At 41.8% G+C, this 22,751-nt stretch overlaps 1 protein-coding gene across 25 annotated transcripts in view; it reads right to left on the bottom strand.

The window, feature by feature from the left end:
* LOC116388026 (voltage-dependent N-type calcium channel subunit alpha-1B-like) overlaps positions 1-22,751 on the bottom strand; it is a 142,886-nt gene that overhangs the window by 79,839 nt on the left and 40,296 nt on the right. For 24 of the 25 annotated variants that reach the window (XM_031855588.1, XM_031855585.1, XM_031855584.1 and 21 more), the window contains exons 4-6: positions 14,653-14,744; positions 13,944-14,096; positions 8,501-8,688 (exon numbers count right to left, since the gene is read on the bottom strand). In XM_031855588.1, coding sequence (XP_031711448.1) covers positions 8,501-8,688; positions 13,944-14,096; positions 14,653-14,744 — 433 coding nt within the window. The remainder of the gene's footprint in view (positions 1-8,500; positions 8,689-13,943; positions 14,097-14,652; positions 14,745-22,751) is intronic. The other variant, XM_031855602.1, reaches the window with a different exon arrangement.

Genomic DNA, 22,751 nt, shown 5'->3' with positions numbered 1-22,751 from the left:
CACACACACACACACACACACACACACACACACACACACACACACACTTTCTCTGATGCCAAGGGAAGCCTGCTGAGATAAAGACAGCCACTCTGAATCAATTCTGCAGCTCCTTACAGTCCTGAAACATTCACAACAAGCAGCGGTGACTGTGCTCAACAGCTCTGGTGGCACAGAGAGCAAAAGGTCCTCAGAGGGCTGCTTGAATAGGAAGAATGTATCAAAACAGTTTAAATTGAATTTTTGGGGCTCCCATCGTCTCTCGTTGACGCTACTATTTTTCTCTTTTGACACCAATTGAATTTGCAGCAGGCTAATTTTAGTAATATTTACTCAGCCGGCTTGACTTCAAGGCTTGAACAACCGCAGCATCGCAACATACACAAGACCAGGACATGTTGAAACGTGTAGCAACATGTTTTAACATCCTACACACACACATAACGGGAAGGAGCTCGGCTAAAAGCTCATGCTAGCCATTTTTACCTAAAGGGAAGACAATTCCAACACCAGGCAACTAAATGAGCACACGACGAAAACACTAACAGTACATGAGCATATAGTGGGGCCATTTACATTGCATGGAGGAGCATTTGCACTCGGACAGCCTATCCTCAGCCTTCCATGTAAAAACATGGTCCATGTCTGTCCATCTGGTGGATGAATCATGGTACTGCACTCATTCTAAAGGCATTGGCCTTCAATACAGTCATAAGCTGGTAAAATAGACCAATAGGTGATGGTTTTCTTTGAATGGGAACATGTATAAAGGTCTGATTGATATATTGTTTGTTTCAAACCAAAGTTAAAAAAAAGAACAGCTGTATTTAGATGTAATTAAAACCTACAGTGACCTCAGTGACATTATATAATGACATTATACAATGAAATTATATAATTTTTTAATTCAAACGGCACATATGGGACCAAAATGTACCCAAATGGGCAATTTGAATATTCCACCTTAACATGCCTCCACTAAAACCTCTCCAACGTTGCTCTGCTTTACTGTATTAGTATGAGTCTGTGCACAGGTAATGTTCATATGTTGTGATATGGTTTGCATACACTCATTTTGGGCATGCCATTTTTAAACAGGGGCCTGAGCCACAGGCTTGAAGAATATTACATTTGCACACAAAGTTCCTTTCAAATCAAAGTGCTAAACGAGTATGTCTTACAGGCTGAAGTCTGGTATTCAGACTATAAATTTTGAGGCCTTTACCTCAATGGTAACCTGCCTTCAGCTTACACTATCTGTCCAGCACCAAACAGCTGACAGACAAAGTTAGAGAGCAGTTTGTGAAAGAAGAGGAGCATAACAGACCTCAAATGCATCAGGTGGACACTAATACGTCTCCAAATAAGTCATTTTGATACTCGAGTTAGCTGCAGTTCCACTGCTGAGGTTCAAAGAATCACACACAGCTAGGACTATCTCATCTGCGCCGCTCTATTTTTACGAGGATTTGACAAGCACAAGATGTCGCCCTGACAAGGTCAAGGTGCACCTGCCTCTGTGACTCTACCGGCTCTAATGATGTGAGAGGAAAAGGTACCTGTGACCCCTCGCATGTCACACACACACGCACACAAACACACATACAGATCTTAACAAAACAATGCAAGACTCCAATCAATATTAACGAACGTTATTTGTAAAATGTGCTCTGATCCCATCACTTACAGCAATCAGCTGATTGAGAAAAGATTTTTAGGGACTCGAAAAAGAATTTATTATAACAAATGAGAGCAAACACGATGTGAAGTGACTGAACATGACACAGCAGAGGTAATTAGGGCCGCGGCGAATTTGATGGCAGTCGTTGGATTGCCAGGAGAGACAGAGGAAGTGTAACAAAATCACGAGGCATGAAGCGAAGATTGCCACATTATCAACGCTGAGAAACCACCCACGCATCCTGCTGCTGCTACAACGGTGCCACTTCCCCGCTGACTAAAGCAGCATTCATAGTGTGAATCAGTGCAAGCCTTAGGCGTCTTTTGTGGACCGCCGTCGTGGCTTTTCTGCTCAAAAAGAGTGGAGTGGACACAGATGGGCATTTCAAGATGGTACTTGTGTCTTGAGATTTATCAAAGTTTCTTCAGAGAAATTGTACATAAATAGGCCCAACTCAATACATTTTAGCTTTTTGAATTTCCCAGTGTTTTCCAGTGTGCCAAGCATGTAGCAGAATTACAGCAACAGATGCAAAAATGCCAATGGTGCTCTCTAAAGCCAGTGTTTGTCCGCTTTGGGCTACTGTAGAAACATGGCGGTGCAACACGAACTCCGTGAAGAGGATCCGCTCCCTATGTAGACATATAGGCTCATTCTAAGATAACAAAAACACAACGATTCTTATTTTCAGGTGATTATACACCAAAGGAAACAAACTTAATATAGTATATAATTAATATTCTATTCAATGTCTGCCAATAGCCATTTCGGTCCCCTAAATTCTACACACTGTATCTTTAACAAGTCAGATCTGATCTAGTTGCTGCTGACTGGTGATAGCATGGCAGCAATATCTAAAATAGGATCTGAAGGTGAAAATGAAGGTGAACATGATCTGCTCCTCAGACAGATGAATGATAATAGCATGTTCATAATAGCATGAAGGCCAGTTTTAACAGAACATGAAGACCAGTTTTAATAATTCAGTCCCTGGCCAAAAACTTTATCAGCCTCTCAAAATCTCCCGTTGGCTTCAAATACGGACGTATCGCATTTCTTTCCAGATAACCAGGACTATTTGAAAATTAAAATGTAGTTGATTTGAGTAATAGTATTCAAGATTCATGATGGGATAATATATAAATGTGACAAGCATGCATCATATTTTTATTCTCAACAGTAATTCAACTGACCAGTTTAATCTGTGAGGTTTTCTGTGAAACTGACAGAAACTACCGGTTAACTAAAATATGCTTAAAGTAAAACAACAAAGATTTACTCAACTCAATTTTACTCGGGTTTTAAGTGACTCAAATGTCACTTATCTTTCTGACCTCATCAGGCTCAAAGCAGTGTGTTGCTGATACAGTTGAGTCGGGTTCAACAGAGCCCTCTGTGACTATCATGGTGTCAATGCAGTGGTGTCATTGACATGAACAAAGTGTTACTCTTAGTCTGAACATGGCCTAAGTGTCTTTTTCCTCTGACTTTACACAGAGTTTGCATCATGCACATCAAAGCATCTTTTCAAGTCTCTGAGCAGTTTTTCAAATATAAAATGTTCATTTAAAATTATAGTGTCTTCTTGTCTGATTCGGCTTTCAAACTGGACTTCCTGGCTTGTGGTGCATCTTTTCACTTGTAACTGCAGCGACATGCTCACACCATGAGAGGCATATTGTCGGTCTGAATGTGGTCTGAATGTGGCCTCATTGTCACCACTCCCTCCAGTTGAAGGATAACATGGCAGACAGCAGCTGCTGGGAGACCACAGGATCCTGGGACGTGGCCTCACCGGGAGAGGCAAAGTTATGAGGGATGATAGAGGGGGAAGGAGATGGAGGGCAGGGAGGAAGCAATAAGGAAAGAAGAAGAGGGGGAGATGTACTCTGCATTTTCTTTTGCACCATTAGAGAGAAAGGTCTGAGCAATCCCCCTCTGGGCAGAGGGAGCATATACATCAATCTGCGGGGTTAATGCTGGGTTACAGGAAAGTATATAATCCACAGAATAGAGCCCCTGGATGCTATCGTGGCCTCATGGTGTTTTAGACTTTCAATCCCGACCCCCCACCCTCCCCTGCTTCTGTACCAAGAGTGAATATACATTTGTATGCTCAGGATATTAATGCACACATGACATGCACGCTCCACTGCATTGACACAACTACACCTATGGCTCTTTTCCACTAAATAAGGTCGTCGTGGTTTCTCCTTTTATTTCCTTTGTTGTCCACATTCTTTGGGGAACATTTTGTCCCTGCTCAGACGATGAGTTCCAGGTACTTTAAGAGGTGCTAACAGTACCGTCAATCAAGATGAGTCAACAAAATGTGTCATTACTTCAAGGAACAAGGACTACTATGAAAAAAACCCCAATAACTACCATTTACTACCACCTCTGCAATGACACACTTTGCCAGCTTGTATGTCCCCGTCCATAACATTCTCTGCACTCATATTTTAAGACCCATCGGCTATTGGTTTGACAACGGATACGTCTCTGGGGGTGAGGGGCTATACTTTTGGAGTTCCGTTGTAGCCAGCGGATATGCGGGCCAAGACTTCCTTTTCCATGCGCCACTCTTTATTAATGCTCCAATTAGCAGCTCGTGTTGGAGTTGAGAAATGACGTGTCCGACCGGATTGCTTCTCAAGTGGCTAGTTTTGAATAAAAAACATAATCATCGTCAGACTAGGTGGGTTCCCAGATTGCATTTCGGCTAATGTGTTCTGCCTCTCCTGCTCTCCGCACGGACTGTTTACCTGCATTCAACGAAAGCCTGATTCCGAATACTCGGAGTATAAACAGAAACCAGAATGCTTCCGATGTCAAAATCTTGTCCCATTGCCTACATATGAATAGGTTTGGTTAGGGTAAATCAAAACACAAGACCTCTCACTCAGGCGGAATTATCAGGCTAATTTAATCCCCATGGCAAGGACTTTCTCGCTATTGACAAGTACCATAAAATGTTTGCAATAGCAACTGTAGAAAATGCTAAGATATACCGTGCTCATGGATTTAGACCAGTGGTTTAACTGTCGACTGGATTTCAGTTTGAGGTGTCCTGAGCATTCACACCTGTCAGCCAGTCACAAACCCGTGTTCTCTATGGCCGCAGTTCTTGTAATGGCTCACTGGCACTTGTTACACACACACATGCCTGTAGGCTGATGTTGCACAGACACAGTGAGTAAGCAACCAAAGGTTTCAACAGACGGATGGTCAGCAAGGTATTAAACTGCTGTTAAAACACTCTCCAATGAGCTCAACACCGTCTGTGTGCAGTGAAGTAAAACCTTCACTGCAAGAGCAGCAATCAGGCAAATCAAAACAGTCCCACAATGTGTCTTGTGTGCCTCAACGGGACGTATGAATGTTCTCTACAAGGCGATTTAGAAAACTATGCCACCTGAGGACTTCATGCATTTGAATCAATCCAGTCATGAAAAGGAAAAGGCCGAGAGAAGAAAGGAGAGGACTGGAATGTAAAATTAAGCAGTACATAGAGAAGCACCTGGTTGAATAGGTGGGCAGGAAGAAGTACAGTACGCCAAACAAAAAGGCTGTGGTAAAAATAACTGTTGGATCAAAAGGAATGACCCTGAGCACCACGAGAAGAAAAAGACTGAAACACAAAGAAAAAGCACCGACTGAGAGAAAAGGCATTTTCGGATCACAGCAGCGTGGGTCGGCATCGCTTAGGATAATGAGCCAGAAAAAGCTATGGGAGATGTTTGGAGCGAGACAAGGATGAAGAGCAAGAAGGAGGAGGGGGAAAGATGGCTCTGCAAATGGCTCACAATGCAGTGACAGTTATCTGCTATCTCCTGGGGAAGGACAAAAGATGAAGAAGAGGGAGAAGGGAAAGGCAAAGGAAACGGAGAGGCATTTAGGGATGAAAAGAAGAAGATAAAGGTAGAGGGACAGTGAAAAATGAAATGTGGTAAGCAAAGGAAGTGATACATAAGAAGTACACATGCAAATAGTGGAACAAGTAAAGATTTGCAAAGTAAAATGTATCCAGAATAATTGATCATATTCCACAGCCAATGTCCCTAAACAAAACTGTCCCACACAGAGATCTTTGTCTTTTGGTTAATTTCTTCTTCAAATTAGATCCCAGCTAAGGGACTTCTTGTCACTTTTTACATATTTGTTTTGCCAAATATAAACAGACCCTCTTTAGCCACACGTCTCACGCCCGTCTGGTGGACCAGATGTACACCCACTTCAATCAAGACAGGTTGCCTACACAGGCCGCACAACTGCTCGCGCATCACTTTCGCTGTACATGCGTAACCACGTCCAAAAACATATTTTTAGTGTGTGTCAATACGGTGCCTGACACAGACAGAGGACTGAAGCTGCTGCAGCTACACCTCCTGTGAAGGTGGTGTGAGGTACAATGTGTGTGTCGAATATTACACTTGATGGAAACTTATGTGTAATTTTGCATACATCACTTGGTAAAAAACAAACAGATGAAGCACGAAGGACACAGGGGTTTCGAGCGTGGCGTCCCGTTGACCCAGTTGTCTAAGACACAAGCTACATGGCCATAACATCGTTGCTTTGTGTCGAGGTTTTAAAACTAAATTTAGTCACCTTCTCTTTCAATGCTTCCTCCCATTCTCTACTTTATAATATAATGCAAGGCTGTGGTTCATAATTGTTCAAGCAAAAAAACAGACACAGAGTGACAGGTGTTTATATGTGAAAACAAATGAGTTATTTTAAAAGACCATATTTGACGCTACGTCACTGAGCCACAGAACGTTACATCCAAAGCTTAAGCTACATTACAAGCGTACTTATATTAAGCCAAACCATGATGTTTTTTCTAACCCTACGTTTTGATGCGTAAAACTAACCGCCACCATTTCACAACGTTAACAATGCGTTACAACATTAACCTCCACCGTTTCACAATGTTGACCACGCGTGAAACTTTTGTGTCAAGACACTACACCAAAGGCTGCCCCGGCAGCTCCTGCCCAAGTGGCAAAATGTGATGGGTATGGATGAGATCACATCGGCCTCAGGATAAGATACCTAAATCCGCAGCTGTTTGCCTCCACGCGTCTTTATATTCAGTCGAGCAGCCTCACTTCCCATTAAGTCTGAACACACCTTAATGCTGTAATTAATGTTTCAATACTATCTTAGTTTGCATATTGGAAGAGGCGACATTCCTTCATACTTTCATACTTGCTTGTCAGGACGCACACTGTTATTTAGAACAACTGCTCTGATTGTCTTGTCCTGTAATGTGGGGTACCAAGGCTCTGTCTTAGCACCATTGCTTTTTTTTATTATTGTGCATGCTCCCAATTGGCGACTACCTAACTGTATATTTCCATTTTTATGTAGATGACACCAAGATTTATATTTCCATCCATTTCTTGCATTTTCTTACCATTCTACACTGCTGTTGAATATTTTTCCTTGTCCAATCCGAGAAGCAAAAACCTTTGAGATTATTAATCGGAGACTGAAAACTTACCAACTTTCCCTCTCCTATGATTGAATTGCATAATTGATAATCTGTTTTTTTGTTCCTCCTATAGTTTTTTTTGTAAATAATGTTAATGTACATAAGCAATACATTATCAATCATATTTGTTGATTGAACATGTATTTTTGTTGTATATATGTTTTATATTGTAATTATCTTCCCTTTTTAAAATGGTATTTGTTTCTTTTTTGTATACTGAGAGACTGATATGCCAATACAAAAAGGATACGGTGTATGTAGACTAACACTGGACAGGTACAGTGTGTCATCTGTGCATCTGCTAAAACTTTACCATCCATGCAGAACTCAAACCGGCACCTTGACACCCTAAAGTGTTTACTTATTCACCATCTCTGCTTCAGCATGCTGGCTTACACACACAGAGAGAGATGGGCAAGATATCAAAGATGAGATAGTCTAAGGGTCGCAGTTTTATGAGTTCAGGGTGTCATGTTTACATTTATCAACCAGTGTGGAAAACCTGATAGACTGAAATTAATGAATATGACCGACTAACCGATCCTCAAAATGCTCCAGGGGAGCTGCTCCATGGTCACAGTTTTGTGGTTGGCAGCTCCCAGGTGTGAATGTGTGTCTTTATATGAATGTTAAGCACAGGGGTGATGGAAAAAGAGTGTGTATGCTCAACAAAATCCTTCACCGAATGAATTATTCATGGTTCTATGAGTTCAAACCAGCCTTAGTGGTTCCCGAAGGCTGAAATGTTCATTACACCCAAAAATATTGAAATGATGGATGGCAAATAGAATATTATTCTGTTAGTCTAACCTATAACCTCCAGCGGTAGGGCTAACATTAATGTGTCCTGAGAGTGTTGCCATTGGGTCATTCAATCAGCATCGTTTATCTCCATGGGAGCATAAAAATAAACAAATTAATGGCAATCTGCTTATTAGATAAATAGATACCCTAGCAATTGCCTACGGCAGAAGACAGCTCATGAGGTGTCCAATAAAAAAGGGTTCATCCTCTGAGGAACATGGGGGTTTTCAGATAATTTCATACAGTGGGGTTCATCCTCAGCGAAGCATGACTATCAACAACTAATCCACAACTAGTTTCAATATATCCAGTCCTAATTTTTTTCAAGACACATTTTTGTAGTGTCAGTCCAGGTGAAAATTTGACCACTTTGATTTGGCACCATAATCTAAAAGAATTATCTTCAGAGGACCATGAATTAAGATGATAACATAGAAGACGTTGATGAAAACACACATTCTGCAAGAAATAAAGCTTATACAACATTCCGAAATCTTAAGTGCATAAAGACTCACGCTGTAGAGGATTTCCACCCAGCCCTCCATGGTGATACACTGGAACACAGTAAGCACGGCAAACAGGATGTTGTCAAAGTTGGTGATGCCAAAGTTGGGTCCAGGCCAGTACTCTTTGCACTGGGTCCCGTTGGGACACATCCTGGCCGGAGGCTCCAGACCACAAGGCCAGTCTGCTGCCATCTCACCTGACCGATAGAGAAATAAAGAGAGACATGGAATGAGTTTGGATATGCATATTTATGTTTTCTGGTGACTTTTACTTCAACTAAAGTGTCTATTTGATGGGCGGATGAATAAATAGATCTCAAAGTAACTGAAGTATTGAAAATATTAAAAAAAGTTGTTAACATGCTAACAGGTTGTATGTGGGTCAGGTCTGCAGCAGGGACAGCAAAGCAGCCAAAAGGTCCTTTTCCCCTGCCACTTTCTCCAGCTGCCTCACGCTGATCTGATGTGACCTCCTAACAGTCATCAGTCATGCTGGTAACACTTCCAAAGGGAAACACCCAAGGACATCCTACCAGGTGCCCCACCCACCTCAACTGGTTCCTCTCAGTGGAGACCATTGACCTCCCAACCATGTCATGCAGAGTGTGGCTGCAACCTCATTCTGTCAATCATTGCACAAAGCTTGTGTCCACGGGTGAAAGCCGGTACAAAGATGGACGGGTGAATTTCGAGCTTTGCTCTGTGGCTTGGCTCACTTTTCAGCTGCATGCTCCAACAGAGCGCTATTGTTATCGCAGCTGAGGCACCTAGCCAGCAGCCGATATCACAGCTTGTCTTCTCCACTCAGAACATCTGGAAGTTATCTATTTGTCAGATACCCCTTTTCCCCTACAGTTACTTCACGAAACATAAAAAAAACATGTGTTATTGATGGGTTCTCGTTTGATTTCAATTGTTCTCTGTTCACTGTACTACAAGACGGTACAACATACACAACTCAAGAATCACAATCACACTGTCACATCTGCAACATCAAAACCAATGAAATGTGCATGTTGGACAAGATAATTACATCCTAGTGCACATCTGGCCAGGCACCTTTGTTGCATGTCATTACGAGTCTCTTTCCCCTCAGTCCATGTCATCTTTCTACTGTCAGCTATCGAATAGAGGAAGAACACTGCAGGGGTGTGAGGGGCCGAGCTGGTAGGCATGAGGTGGATTTTTAAATATAAATATGAATATAAACATGAATAATATTCAATGTACAAAATATGTACCAAAGCTCTGAGCCCATAAAAGAAGTCAACTACTTTACTGAGCTAAGGATGATAAAAACATAATCGCTGATCAGATCATTTTTAAACAAAGGGGTAATCACATGATGATGTGATGTAAGCCAATTAAACAAGTAAAATGTTTGTATTTTGTCGCCTAAATTTGACTTGAAAACGTATCTGAAGACAAACTAAAGTGTGACTGTACCAAAAAATACTAACTAAATGTCTGCGCTACAAATACAAACTAATGTACTTCCAACAATACTAAATAAATGACTGTGATGAAACAAATATGTATCATCGTTTATCGGTTTACTCGCGTATGTGCATGAGGTCAAATTTCTAAAAAATAATTTGAGGAGAAAATGAACTATGAAGTGTAAAGTTTATAGAAGTGTGTGCAGAAGAGTTACGCAGCTGTGTGGCAGCAGGTGGGATCATGACAGGGAATAAGAAAATAAATCAAGGCTTCAATCTTCATGTCAACGCACTTGACAATCTTCAGGTTTTGCATGGAAAGGTTTTGTCAGTTTTGGCCAGTTCCTCCTATATTAAAAAAAACCCAGCAAGACAGGTCAGCCTCAGATTAGGACGTCTCATTGATACCCAGCAGGTCACAGTCGGCTCTAAATCATTTTTGTGACTTTTTTGTGTTTGCTCAAGATCTCTGTTGTACTCACACTTTATCTTTCATTCAAACCAGTGTAGCATACTTGTCGAACCTACTGGTGCACACTCTGCACCACAGCTGCATCTACAGCTGCCAGGACTCTGTGGACCACACTGGGCTAAAGGGTCTGAGTCAGACCAGGATGCTTATTGGTCTTTACATGCACACCTCAGTGTGAAGAATCTCATCCCGATGCTACTAACACAGATAGGTGTTTTCAGCCACTTTAACTTACAGGATATGACTGACTTATGTGCAAAAATGAACTTTGACATTTGATTAAGATGCGCTCTGCAGTGAATTTGTAAAAGATTTCAAGTTTTAGTCAGCTTAGTGTGGCTGTGGTTTAACTAAACAAGATGTGTCCCAACTTTGTGCGTGAGTTTCCAGGGATTACGGAGCGACAGAGGGATGAGGTACCAGAGTACATGGAGGGTGCTGAGAGTTTGTTTAAAGGATGTGCTGGCACACATGTCAGCAGATGGGGATCAGAGGAAAAGAATAAATGTGCTGAGTACAACAGATGCCTTGTGCGCCCAGAGTTTCATGAGGGATAGTGCCACGATCACAAGCCGTGCCAAGTTTTAACGATGATTCGTAGAGCCAGATTGCACAGCCAACATGCCTCTGGTGTCACTCCAGTGAAATGTGTCCCTTTCCTTCCTCCTGACAGGTGCTATGTCAGCCGGACTCAGTGTCCTCAGATATATATGTGAATATCTCAGGTCTCTACTTTCTTCTACTGGGTGCAGTTCCTAATGGAATACATTGAAAAAATAGTAAGGTTCTCTTATTTTTTTTGAAAAAACTATTTCTTTAATTGGTATTTATTCTAAAGGTTCTCCATATGATATTCAGAGCATCAATATAGCAGCAAACAACTATCTGCTAAGAAAAGATATCGCGGAGTAATGACTTCCTGAGCAGAAACTCAAAATAAATGTCATCTTGCGAAAGGTTTCGATCAAGGACATATTTCGTAGTGCCGCCATCAACTTTGAGGACAGATTTACAGAAATAGGCATAAAGATTTTAAAGAAGCGTGATGGGTATTAGTGCATAATTTCAAAGCAATGAGCTTTGCAAGTGGAAATAAGATGTTGGTGAGTTGAAAGGATCGTAGTTCAAATACTCATTGTTAATATAAATCTGCAGATGTGTTGGTGTCTTTCTGGAGTTTGCTTACAATCGAATTAATGTCACTATAGGGAACGTATCCAATTCAATCCTCCCGTCTGTCTATCTTTAACAAAACTAAATGAATGGCTCATGGCAAGGTCTTATCGTGTATCGAAAGGCAAAATCTCAGCGGAGAGAACTAAAGGGAGAAAGAAACAATGTTATACCGTGCAAACCCTGAGCTCATGTGAGTGTACAGCCAAGTAAAGGACGCAACACAAAAAAACAACATGCAAACATTCTCAAACATATGGCCCACAAAACTGTCTTTATCCAGCATTACCTGCTTATGACTCACTCATTCATTCATACACACACACACACACACACACACACACACACACACACACACACACACACACACACACACACACACACACACACACACACACACACACACACACACACACACACACACACACACAGAGTTGTGTTTTTAGGACTTGTCGGGGATATTACATATACTTACATTAATTTCCTGGAGATTTAACCTATCCCTAACCAGTTACGAGCCTAATCCTAATCTTAACTCTTAACCTAACTTTAAACCAAGTCTTCTCCCTGTAATGTAATGAAGTGTCTTTGTTATCAAAATGAGGTCCCCACAAGACATAATTTACAAGGTAACACACACACACACACACACACACACACACACACACACACACACACAGGCAGGCAGGCAGGCAGCCACACAGCCTTTATGTAGAAAGCTGCTACCAGTGCTGCTCATCTTAATCAAACCCTGCTGCGACTCTGCGACTGAAATAACTCAATAACACACATACTGTACATTAGCAGGCTGTCACAACCGCTCACACCACTACGAGCACCCTGACTGGGTTGAAACATGCACGCACACACAGAGAGGAATACACATATTTTACAGCTGGCCCAGCCGACAACCCTCGAGTCACGCCTTCACACTCTGACACGAGCAGTGAGGAAATAAAGCCTTCTTGTAATTTCCATCACTGCATTACACAATGGGTCATTTCAGCCGAGCAAGACTGATTGTGTTTTCTGGATTTACTATAATGCTGCATATAATAATAATAATAATAATACTATTACTACTAACACCGATAGTAACCTGGCTGTGATTGATCAGAAATGGGTTTTGTTGCTACGCTGACTCAAACACAGGGTAGACTTATCTTCCTCCCTCCCTTTCATTTTCACAGACACATTGACACCTTGATGAAATGTGGTGGAAAAAAAATCAAGGTGCAAAGGAGGTGAGTGACATGTTTCAAGTGTGACGGACTTGTGCTGAAGTTCACACTGTTTGTGCGATCTCATAGTTAGTTGGCGGTTTCCTTTTCAAATGTACAAAACAATACGAGCTTGATTCACAGTTTCTTCTCTATTATCACCAAGATGACTGAGTGACGTTTTGAGTAAGCCTGTTGTTGGCACGGCCCCTATAGTTTCCTGATGGTTTCATTGAATGGAATTAATTATAGGGAACAATTATAATTATAGGGAAAATGAATATGTGTTGCTACATTTTCAATTAATTCTTAGTTGTTGGTGCAGCTTTAACCTTTACTTTCACTGTTTTTAAGTGTAAGTATGTATGTATTTCTGTGTAGTTGTAAATTACAGGCAACAATACAATTTAACGAATATGGAGAATAAAGTTTTCCAAATGTAAAAGTTTGGATTTCAGAGAGTTATTTCTTTGAAAGACTCCGATCCATTTAAACCTACATAACTACTGATCTGTTATTATTCTACTTTTCTCATAAACCTGCAAAACTGAAAACTACAGCGTGGATTGGAAAATAGTAAAAAGAAATGTAAACATGGTTCATATTTAAGGAGTTAAAACGTATAAAACACTGTTGTTGAGACGCTGCTCCACTCCGACTCACACAGCCAGGAATACCATTAGGTATTACTGCAGCTCGGTACAGTAGCACGCACTCCTAATGTAGCAGAGAAAGCTAGTGAATTGTAACCTCATTAACTCCGAGGTAGAATTTGATCGGGAGGCTGAGTACATAAGCATCCCTATTGAGATACAGCAGAGGCGTTATCAATCAAACCCTGAAGACCATTTATCAAACTCAAGATGTGAAAAATCACACGTCAGAAATTCTGCTGTGCACTTGTTTGTTTACGTTGATTTCGGCACACTGCCTGCCAGCGCTGTGGATGTGCGGCTACGCATAAGCCACATACATACCAATCTTATGAATCATTTATGTACGCCTGCATACATATGCAATGTAATATAATGCTCTCATCCGTGACAAATGTTGGGAACACAGCTGAACGAAGTTTTTCCTGGCGTCAGCTCAGCCGATAGTCGGTGTTGTCGTACAAACAACGCGCACAGCCAAGCTGTTGCTCTCACCGGTCTCTATATTGAAGCAGGTGGTGTGGAATTTGCCGCAGTAAAACTCCACCCCGATGATGGCAAACATGACAATGGCGAAGAAAAGCAGCAGGCCGATCTGGAGCAGAGGAACCATGGCTTTCATTATGGACTTCAATACCACCTGGAGACCTGAGGGACAGGAAGAGATGGGGCAGAGTGTTAGCAGGGCTCTGTCTATTTCTGAGGATAATTAAGGCCACATCAAATCATTTTATCTGGCCCAAAAGAAATGCTTGCTTGTTGTTTACAATCATAATCATAATCATAATTTTGGAGAGTGGCCTGAAGGGAGGGGCTGTCAGTGTTGCCCAATTGGTGACTTTCTTTGTAGATTATTTTCAATAAAGTCTGTGGTGCACGTTTTTCATTTCAGCGTTCTATTGAAAACTTTCCAATTTAAAAGACATAATAAAAACTTAATAAGACAATCAAAGACTGTTTTTCTACATGTACGTATATCTGCACCTACATCTGTAGGGCAGAGAAGTAATGAATATATCAACACATCAAAGCAAAGAGCAAAAAGAGAAAGGTGGAAAAATACTATGGGTGGAGTCCTGTCCATTTATCTCAATGCTCAAATCAGAGCTGAGCAACAAAATAACCTTCCCGGAGTTTGTACAAGCCATTTTGTCCACAGTACAATTCTTGAAATGATATGATCTTCAAATGTTGAGGAACTTACTGGGGATTCCTGACACAAGTTTCAGGGGTCTCAGCACTCTCACTGCTCGCAGTGTTCGCAGGTCAAAGTCCGAACCCACTGTGGCCAGGATTCTGTACACACACACACACACACACACACACACACACACACACACACACACATCCAGTAAGCACAGTTAAAACTTCTGCAATATGATGCAATATTTCACTGTAACATTGATACACACAATCCTGTATAAAGTTGTACGTAACGTCATTTACAAAGATACAAAACAGAGAAAAGCATTTCAACACAAATACAAACCATCTTTCTGCCTCCTCACACACACAAACACACAAACAGCCTATAGGTTGATCACATCATATCTGCTTTTACCTACAAGTGGAGGAGCGACATTGTGTGGCGGGTGTGTGTGTGTGTGTGTGTGTGTGTGTGTGTGTGTGTGTGTGTGCACTAGCCACTGAGACACAGCTGGCAGCCCTCATTACAGGCTGTACACAGAGGGGGAGACTTAAGTGCTCCACTGAAACACACAGAAAAAAAAACACATGCTCTGGGCTAAGAAGAGAGGGAGAGGGGGGGGGGGGGGGGGGGTTAACAAGAAAGAGAGGAGGAGGGGTGACTGTATTCCTGCAGCCAGGAATAATAATAATTTGATCCTGATTCTAAGAGGGAGACATTCCTACATGCTCCCTACTTTACCAGCTTTCAAGGAAGCTAAAATATTCAAATTCTTGACTTGTAAACACATTTTATTTCCGTTCTATTTCTATTCAAATGTGACCAACAATGGTGGAGACAACATGATGGATGGAGAGAAGTCTGCCTCAGCTTGTTGAGGGAAATGACAGAGAACTGATTATCAAGACTGAATACCCATTTAGTTTCCCCTTCGCTGAAAAACACAGAGATACTTCATGATGCTTTTTTTTAAAAAGGCATTTGAGTATAAATCATATTGTTTATAACATCCCATATGGGTATGTTCTTAAACCTCTCAGTTAAGTACCTTCGGGAGCCCAAATCCTCAGGAGTACAATAGCTTTTATATAGCGGGTAGCAAACACTCACGACTGACTGAAAGAAATGCAGTACACACACACACACACACACACACACACACACACAAGAAAAAAAAAAGTAGAAAAACAAGAAAGGTCGCTTATCGCTCCCTGGGTACCAGTTGGCATGGTAACCGATAAAGCACATCTGTGCTTTATGGATATTATCATTATGGGTGAAATCAGTCTGCTGGGATGTAAGTGCCTGCTGTGTAATATAGAATATATTGTTTTATACATATTTCATGCACAGGCTTTGCAGTTGATCACATTCTCAGACAGTGACGGATTTCTAAATGCTGCTTTTCATAATTGTCTCATTAGAATACTTTTCCCACATGGAAATTGTAATTATTATTTATCGTACTGTTTTAAAATGTACAGCTCCGCGTAGGGATCCGAGATTTAGAAACCAGCAGTCAGAGGAAGGAACCGAAAAAAAGAGAGAGATCAGAGCTGAGGGATGACGTAAAGATGAAATATTGATGAGGACTGCAAAACAGCGTATGAAAAGTCTCAATACCGACGCATCAGCATGCACGCGCATACACGCATTCACTTTACTGGAAAGACTTAAATTACCATCCAAAAGCTCCCTTTGTCTCTGTCAATGGTGCTGAACATAAACCCACTGTATGTTGTTCTACACTGCACTAAAACCATCACACACAGTAGCTGCTGCAGGACTCTCCAAAGACCACGTTGTAGTCACAACAGATCCATAAACCTGTTCCAACTCAAAACACCACTGAGCTAAACATGTCACAGCTCAGTGTGTTTTGTATCAAGTTCCAGTTGAAATTCGGGCTGCACAAAAAGAAAATCTCCTTTTCTCTCTGTCAGTAATAAAATCCTCCAGATGTCACCTGTAGTAGTCGTGCACTGTCCAACGCGTCACAGAAGAAGTCCCCTCCTTCTCATGACATTCATCACACATCAAAGAGGACCCTGCCTCTTAACCAAGAATTAAAGACCATATAACTGAGGTAAAGAAACAACATGAAAGCAATTTACAGCAGTTGGGGACATTTCTAACAGCAGATACCACGACAATATTCATAAATTAAACCAATTAAGCTACAAGGCTACAATTTTCCCTTTGGCTCTAATGATACACAACATCTTTCTGCTGTCCGTCTCCATGGTGCTGAAACTTTCACATCAAGTCTCTCTCTTGGTCTTCTCACAACTGGCTTCTATCACTACTACTACTGCAGCTGTGCGCTGTGACTAATGCAAACACACACATCACTGTAGCGATCACGCAGTACTCACAACCACCTTGAATCACCGTGGAAATCAGCTCATGTACCAGGGATGCTCCACGTGCTTTACCTCGCAGGCCACTTTTGCACAATGACAGGAGGCCAGGGGCCAGTTCATAAACAAACATTAATAATATGTTGCAGTCTCAACAGCCCCACACAGGTCGGGTGTACCAACACATTCTCACTTAGCTTTCATAGCTGCTTTATATCATCTAAATCTTTCAGAAATACTACTGTACACTATCTTCTGATGGGAGTTAGTGTTTGTTCATCTGCCTTTAGTTCAAATACATTAAAAGACAATATTACTCTGGCAGTAAATAAAAACAAATGTACTATGTACAGTTGACATGGTTGTATTTCAAATGATTCACACCTTCTACTATAACATCTGAAATTTGAGTCAATGAAAAGAGGGTATACAAACCTGAATCATCGCTCTGTGCTGTTGTTATTTTATATCCTCTACCATCAATAACTCACTTAGGCCTGCTCCGTGCACAAATGTATGTGTGTCTGTGTGTGTGTGTGCATGTTTGCTTGTGAAGGGATGATTTGATGACTGTGGAGACAGACAGTCGGGCAGGGAGCAGGCTGAGCAAGAAGCCATGAGTTTTAATATCCCTTTATCATCACCGCAATATATCCATGTGGGCGCCAGACACCGGCACAGCAAATATGGAGGGTGATGCTATCGTCTCTCTCTCTCTCTCTCTCTCTCATACCACTTTCCTCCGTATCATCACACAAAAGGTACAACCATCAAAGCATATCTCAGCATGTAGCTTTCTGCTCATCTTCAGGGTCGGACCACAAAAACTAAAAAACAGACGATTAAATTCACAAAGACACATTTGTACACACTGATGGTTTCCACATTGGTGTACAAAGTCACACACGCACAATAAAGCACCCATTTCCTGTGTGGTTCACCAAGTATATATATATATATATCCTGATCCTGTGACTCAGTCTTTCCCGCTGAAATAAAAATAGAACTTGAACTAATTCAACCTTGAAGAAACAATGGCAGAACAAGACGGAAAAAACATTGATTCATGCTGCCCATCAAAATGTGTGGGAACGAACATACACTTCACTACATTCAGTTGCCTATTCGTGTTCTTCGTGCAAAAAAAATGTGACACTTACCTCCTCCCGGTTCGATGGATGACTGAACACAACGGTTCACATGCTCACCAGGAGACAATGTTCAAACACAAGCACTACTTGTCCAATATGAGACTTTTAGAATGCTGATGTTGCCACGGGATGTGAAAATAGGCAACTGTTTACCAACAAGGCAAAGACGGGGCTGTTTGATTGGCATTCGGGCTTAATTTGAAGCGTTAAAAAAATATCAAGTGAACTTTGAAAGAATAGTTTGACATTTTGGGAAATGCTCTTCATTGCTTTCTTGCTTCGAGATGAGAAGGTTGATACCACGATAAGCCAGTTAGCTTAGCTTAGCATGAAGACTACAAGCAGAGTCTACAGCTAGCCTGGCTCTGTCCAAAGGTTAAAACAAAGATCTGCCAGCACCTCTGAAGCTCACCAACCAAAAAAAGCCAAAGTCATGTCCCAAAATGTTTAACTGCTCCTTTAAAGACAGTGACAGCAAAAATGAAGAAAAAAAAACCAACAGAGGTGGAAGGATACAGCTGAGAAAAACAGAGTAAAAGGCGCCCTTCTCGTGAGGCAGAGTGATGTAGTTTAATTACTGCGACCCTGCCCAGCTGGGGGCCGGCGGCTGTGATTGAGTTCCTCACACATCGCAGAAAGAGGAGACGGAGGCTCCCACAGGACAGACGGAGAACACAGTGCTGGAATAAAAAACTGCTGCCTGTCTGTCTGACAGACTGTATGTCTGTCTCTCTGCATAGTGAATATATTAATTCAATACCCGCTCGTCTAGCTGGTGCTGTTGTATAACTTATGTCTACTTTCCTGTCTGTCGTTTCAGCTCAGGGGTGAGAATCATCCCTGAAGCTGTACTGATAGAACACAGTGGGAGGGAGAGCCACAGGAGTTGAATTTTTAACTGAGGAAAAAAGAAACTTTGGGATTTTGGATGTACATATCAGGATAGCATGTCAGGACTCATTCGTGACGTTTAACCGTCTCAACAGTACGGTACAGTAAGCAGCACATTAGGGACATCACTTTGAACGGCACTGATTGCATCCTGCTGTTCTGGTAACTAAGTGCAGGAGAGAAACATGTCTGTCTACGCGATGACTTGTCAAACTGCATATTTTTTGCTCGTCTGTCTTTCTTTTTGACTGTAAAAATATCCGTCTCTGTCTGTTTGATTACCATCACTGTGATGTTGAATGTTATTGCTCTGCTCGAAACCCAAAGGATGATTTTTAGCAGTAAGGCACATGGTTGGCTGTTGGTTGGCGAACGATTCCAACTGATTTTGATACAACTCCGTCCATATTGTCAAGTAGCACAACCGTGCCAACATTTCCTCTTTACCAATTAGGTCCATGACCTGACATTTTGAAAACAACGAGGAAGAGTTCAACGACATTTGCTGTGGATGGATTAGAGCCGGCTGATCTGCCAATAGATAGCATTAGATGATTTTGCTACACAATATATAAGGCATCTATCCCTTTAATAGCTCTGCTTGTTTTCGGCCATTACTGGTGGCAGAATAAGTGAGCAGGACCACTTCACCGCAATATCAGAAACACAGGATTTTTACCTGAATGTGGCAGAGTGATTTTCCAGATATTTAATTCACGAGATCACATTTAAACATTCACATCTGGTTATAAATGTGTTTGACATTCATTTCCAGATGATGTACTGTATCACCCTTTATATAGGACAAGATAGATGATTGTATCTGCATTGCCCAAACATAGAATCTAGTTTGAGTCACCTACCTGTCTGGTTCTTTTATTATTGTCTTTCTGTCAGTTTCAGCCTCAGAACGTGGGTGTCACAGCTAAGATTGCAAAGTCAACACTTATCTCTGAAATGTCCATTTTGTCTAATTTACAAGAGTGCATGGATGTGCAGGCAGACACACACACAAACCACACACAATGTAGGAAACAGACCCCATCATTAGACACAGACCATTTCTTGCCAATTAGACCTCATTTCTACCATCTCATCTAATAGGAAACCAAACACGAGCCGGGCGTCAGTAGCAAAAGTGGAGTGTGCATGTGTGCGTGTGTGTGCATGTGGTGGGCTGTATCGCCATGACGTTATATGATGTGAGTGGACAGATATGACAGAGTCAGGAGAGCAAGCATTTCCCACAATGCACACGAGGACAGAAGGGTTTACTCATGAACTCACCGTGGCTGCCAGAGCCACTCGCCATCAAACATGGCTGCTGTAGTGCTGTGGTTCTAAATTAACACTGCATGGACGCGTTTACATGCACACGCACACGCACACACACACACACACACACACACACACACACACACACAAACATACAGGCTTCCTCCTTATTAAACTCATAAACAAGACAAACGCAGGGGACTAAAAAAGCAACAAGCAAGCTCACATCCTCAGGCTAGGATCTAACGTAGCTCTGATTTTCTAAATCAAGCTCGATCAGCCCGACAACCTCCTATTTTCTTTACATCCAACATAATTGGGGGGGAAAAAAACTATTGTTCAGTAGATTGCATCAGATCTTTGAGAAGTGGGTGTTCTTGTTCTAAGGGTGGAATCAAACTTTCAAAAAGTTCAAACTAGGGCTGGGCGATAATTCAATATGATAATTCATCGACTTTCAATGGAATTGTATCGTGATTAAATCATATATCATGATACACAATTACGTAGTAACAAGCACATACTAACTTTTTCTCAGAAAATCTGACTACTCTGTATTTGTATGCATGCATGTAAACATACTCAATATACAGCTTGAATATTTCATCTTTTTTTCTCTATAATTTCACTTGAAACTTACATGAAAAATATGACGTGACCTATATCGTGAAAGAAGAAGATGGGCCGCATGCGGAATGTTACTAAATAACACGACTTTACTAATTATTCAACAGGGGCAGCAATTAGTGACCTACCTCAAATGCCCCCCAGGGAAATAAAGCCACCTGACATAAAATAAACAATTAAAAGGAACATTCTCCACCTTTTATGTGGATGTCCATTCAGTGATGAGGGTGAATGCAGTCGATTGGAGCGATAAATTCCTCCGTGCTTGCTATATTGACAGAGAGAGCGGAGTTTCAAGCTGCAAAATCGCCATCATTTGACGTGACAGTGACGAGCCGGATGTAAGGAAGAACTACAGGCCATTTCAGCCTGTAGTTCTAGTCTCTGCCTCTGGGTAGGCAGGAGGCGCCGTGCTCTAGACGCAGCACAAAAAATAGAACTTGCTTGTATTGCTAACTATCTACTTTTCCAACAGAGAAAATGTCCCAAAATAAGGATGCAGAGGATATGATGGGCGAGGGAACATTTTACAGTGTCTTATTCGAGTCGGGGCATACGGCTGAAGCAATGCAGCGGAGAGAGGCTGAGGCTGTGGCTGCATGAGCTGTGCAAGAGGAGAAGGACCCTCCAGGTGTCAGAAGCCCAATACATCCTGGTACATGTAGGCGCTGCCGGCACGGCTCCATAAGCGAGAACCAAGCTTGTTTTACCATCGCTCCATGAATTGATTCAATGAATGTTGCGTCTTTTACAATGTTTACAACAGACACTACTGCCCTTTGCCAAAGATAAATTCAAAGTAACAAGTATTAGGTATTCGTCTCTCATCATCCATCTTTGGCTCTTCTTCCCTAGCTAGCTGATGTAACAGTGATGGATGTATATTTGCTTGCTTTTCTACCTTTGGGATGAACTGGAACATTGAATCAGGCTTTATTGCCTGGGTCGATATAAGCGTGGACTTAAGCACAGTATATAAAACAAATGTCAGATGAGATCACCATACAAGTATTATAATTACAGGAATACATAGATATGTAAAGTGGTAGCGTTCTGTGTGTTGTTATTTATGTTGTAAGTACATCTCTGGACGAGTGCCAACCAACACATTACTGTGGATGTTTCAAACCTAGTCAATAAGGCTTGAAAGACACAAAAGAGGAAGAAAATAAAAGCGGCATCATGGACTCTGCAGGTGTGTTGATTTTAGAATCAGACCGGTATGTGCACTGCTCAGCTGGAGGTCTGAGATGTGTTGTTGAGTCAAAGCTCAGTAAACACAAACAACACAGGGAAGGAGTGTTCCCCCCCTTTACCCTCCCCTCTCTACATCCTCTCCTCCTGTCCGCTCCTTCTCCTCCTATGTCTGAATGTTAATTAACACCAGCAATGAATCCCAAGCTGTCAAAACATAAAACACAGGTTGCTCCTCAGTGCCACGGCCACATTAGTTATCCATGGTCGTTTTTTTTCCACACATCCAGTGATTAATGACCACAGAAAACACATTTGCAAATTATTTCCTGCGGCTCTGTGCCACACAAAACAACCAATGGCCTCTTGGCCCTCAATGCTCCGACCACGCCTTTTGATCTCAACTACACACCCGTAAAGTTCAGTGACTGCATTTTGCGGTGTATCGCTGCGACAAAGTCTGTAGGCAGGCAGGCAGGCAGGCAGGCAGGCAGGCAGGCAGGCAGGCAGGCAGGCAGGCAGGCAGGCAGGCAGGCAGACAGACAGACAGACAGACAGACAGACAGACAGACAGACAGACAGACAGACAGACAGACAGACAGACAGACAGACTGACTGACTGACTGACTGACTGACTGACTGACTGACTGACTGACTG

Source organism: Anarrhichthys ocellatus, unplaced genomic scaffold (genome assembly GCF_004355925.1).
Source record: "Anarrhichthys ocellatus isolate YVR2014 unplaced genomic scaffold, GSC_Weel_1.0 scaffold16, whole genome shotgun sequence".
In the NCBI taxonomy this organism is placed as follows: domain Eukaryota; kingdom Metazoa; phylum Chordata; class Actinopteri; order Perciformes; family Anarhichadidae; genus Anarrhichthys; species Anarrhichthys ocellatus.
Note: the sequence above shows the minus strand (reverse complement) of the source record. Positions and strands in the feature narration are given on the sequence as shown.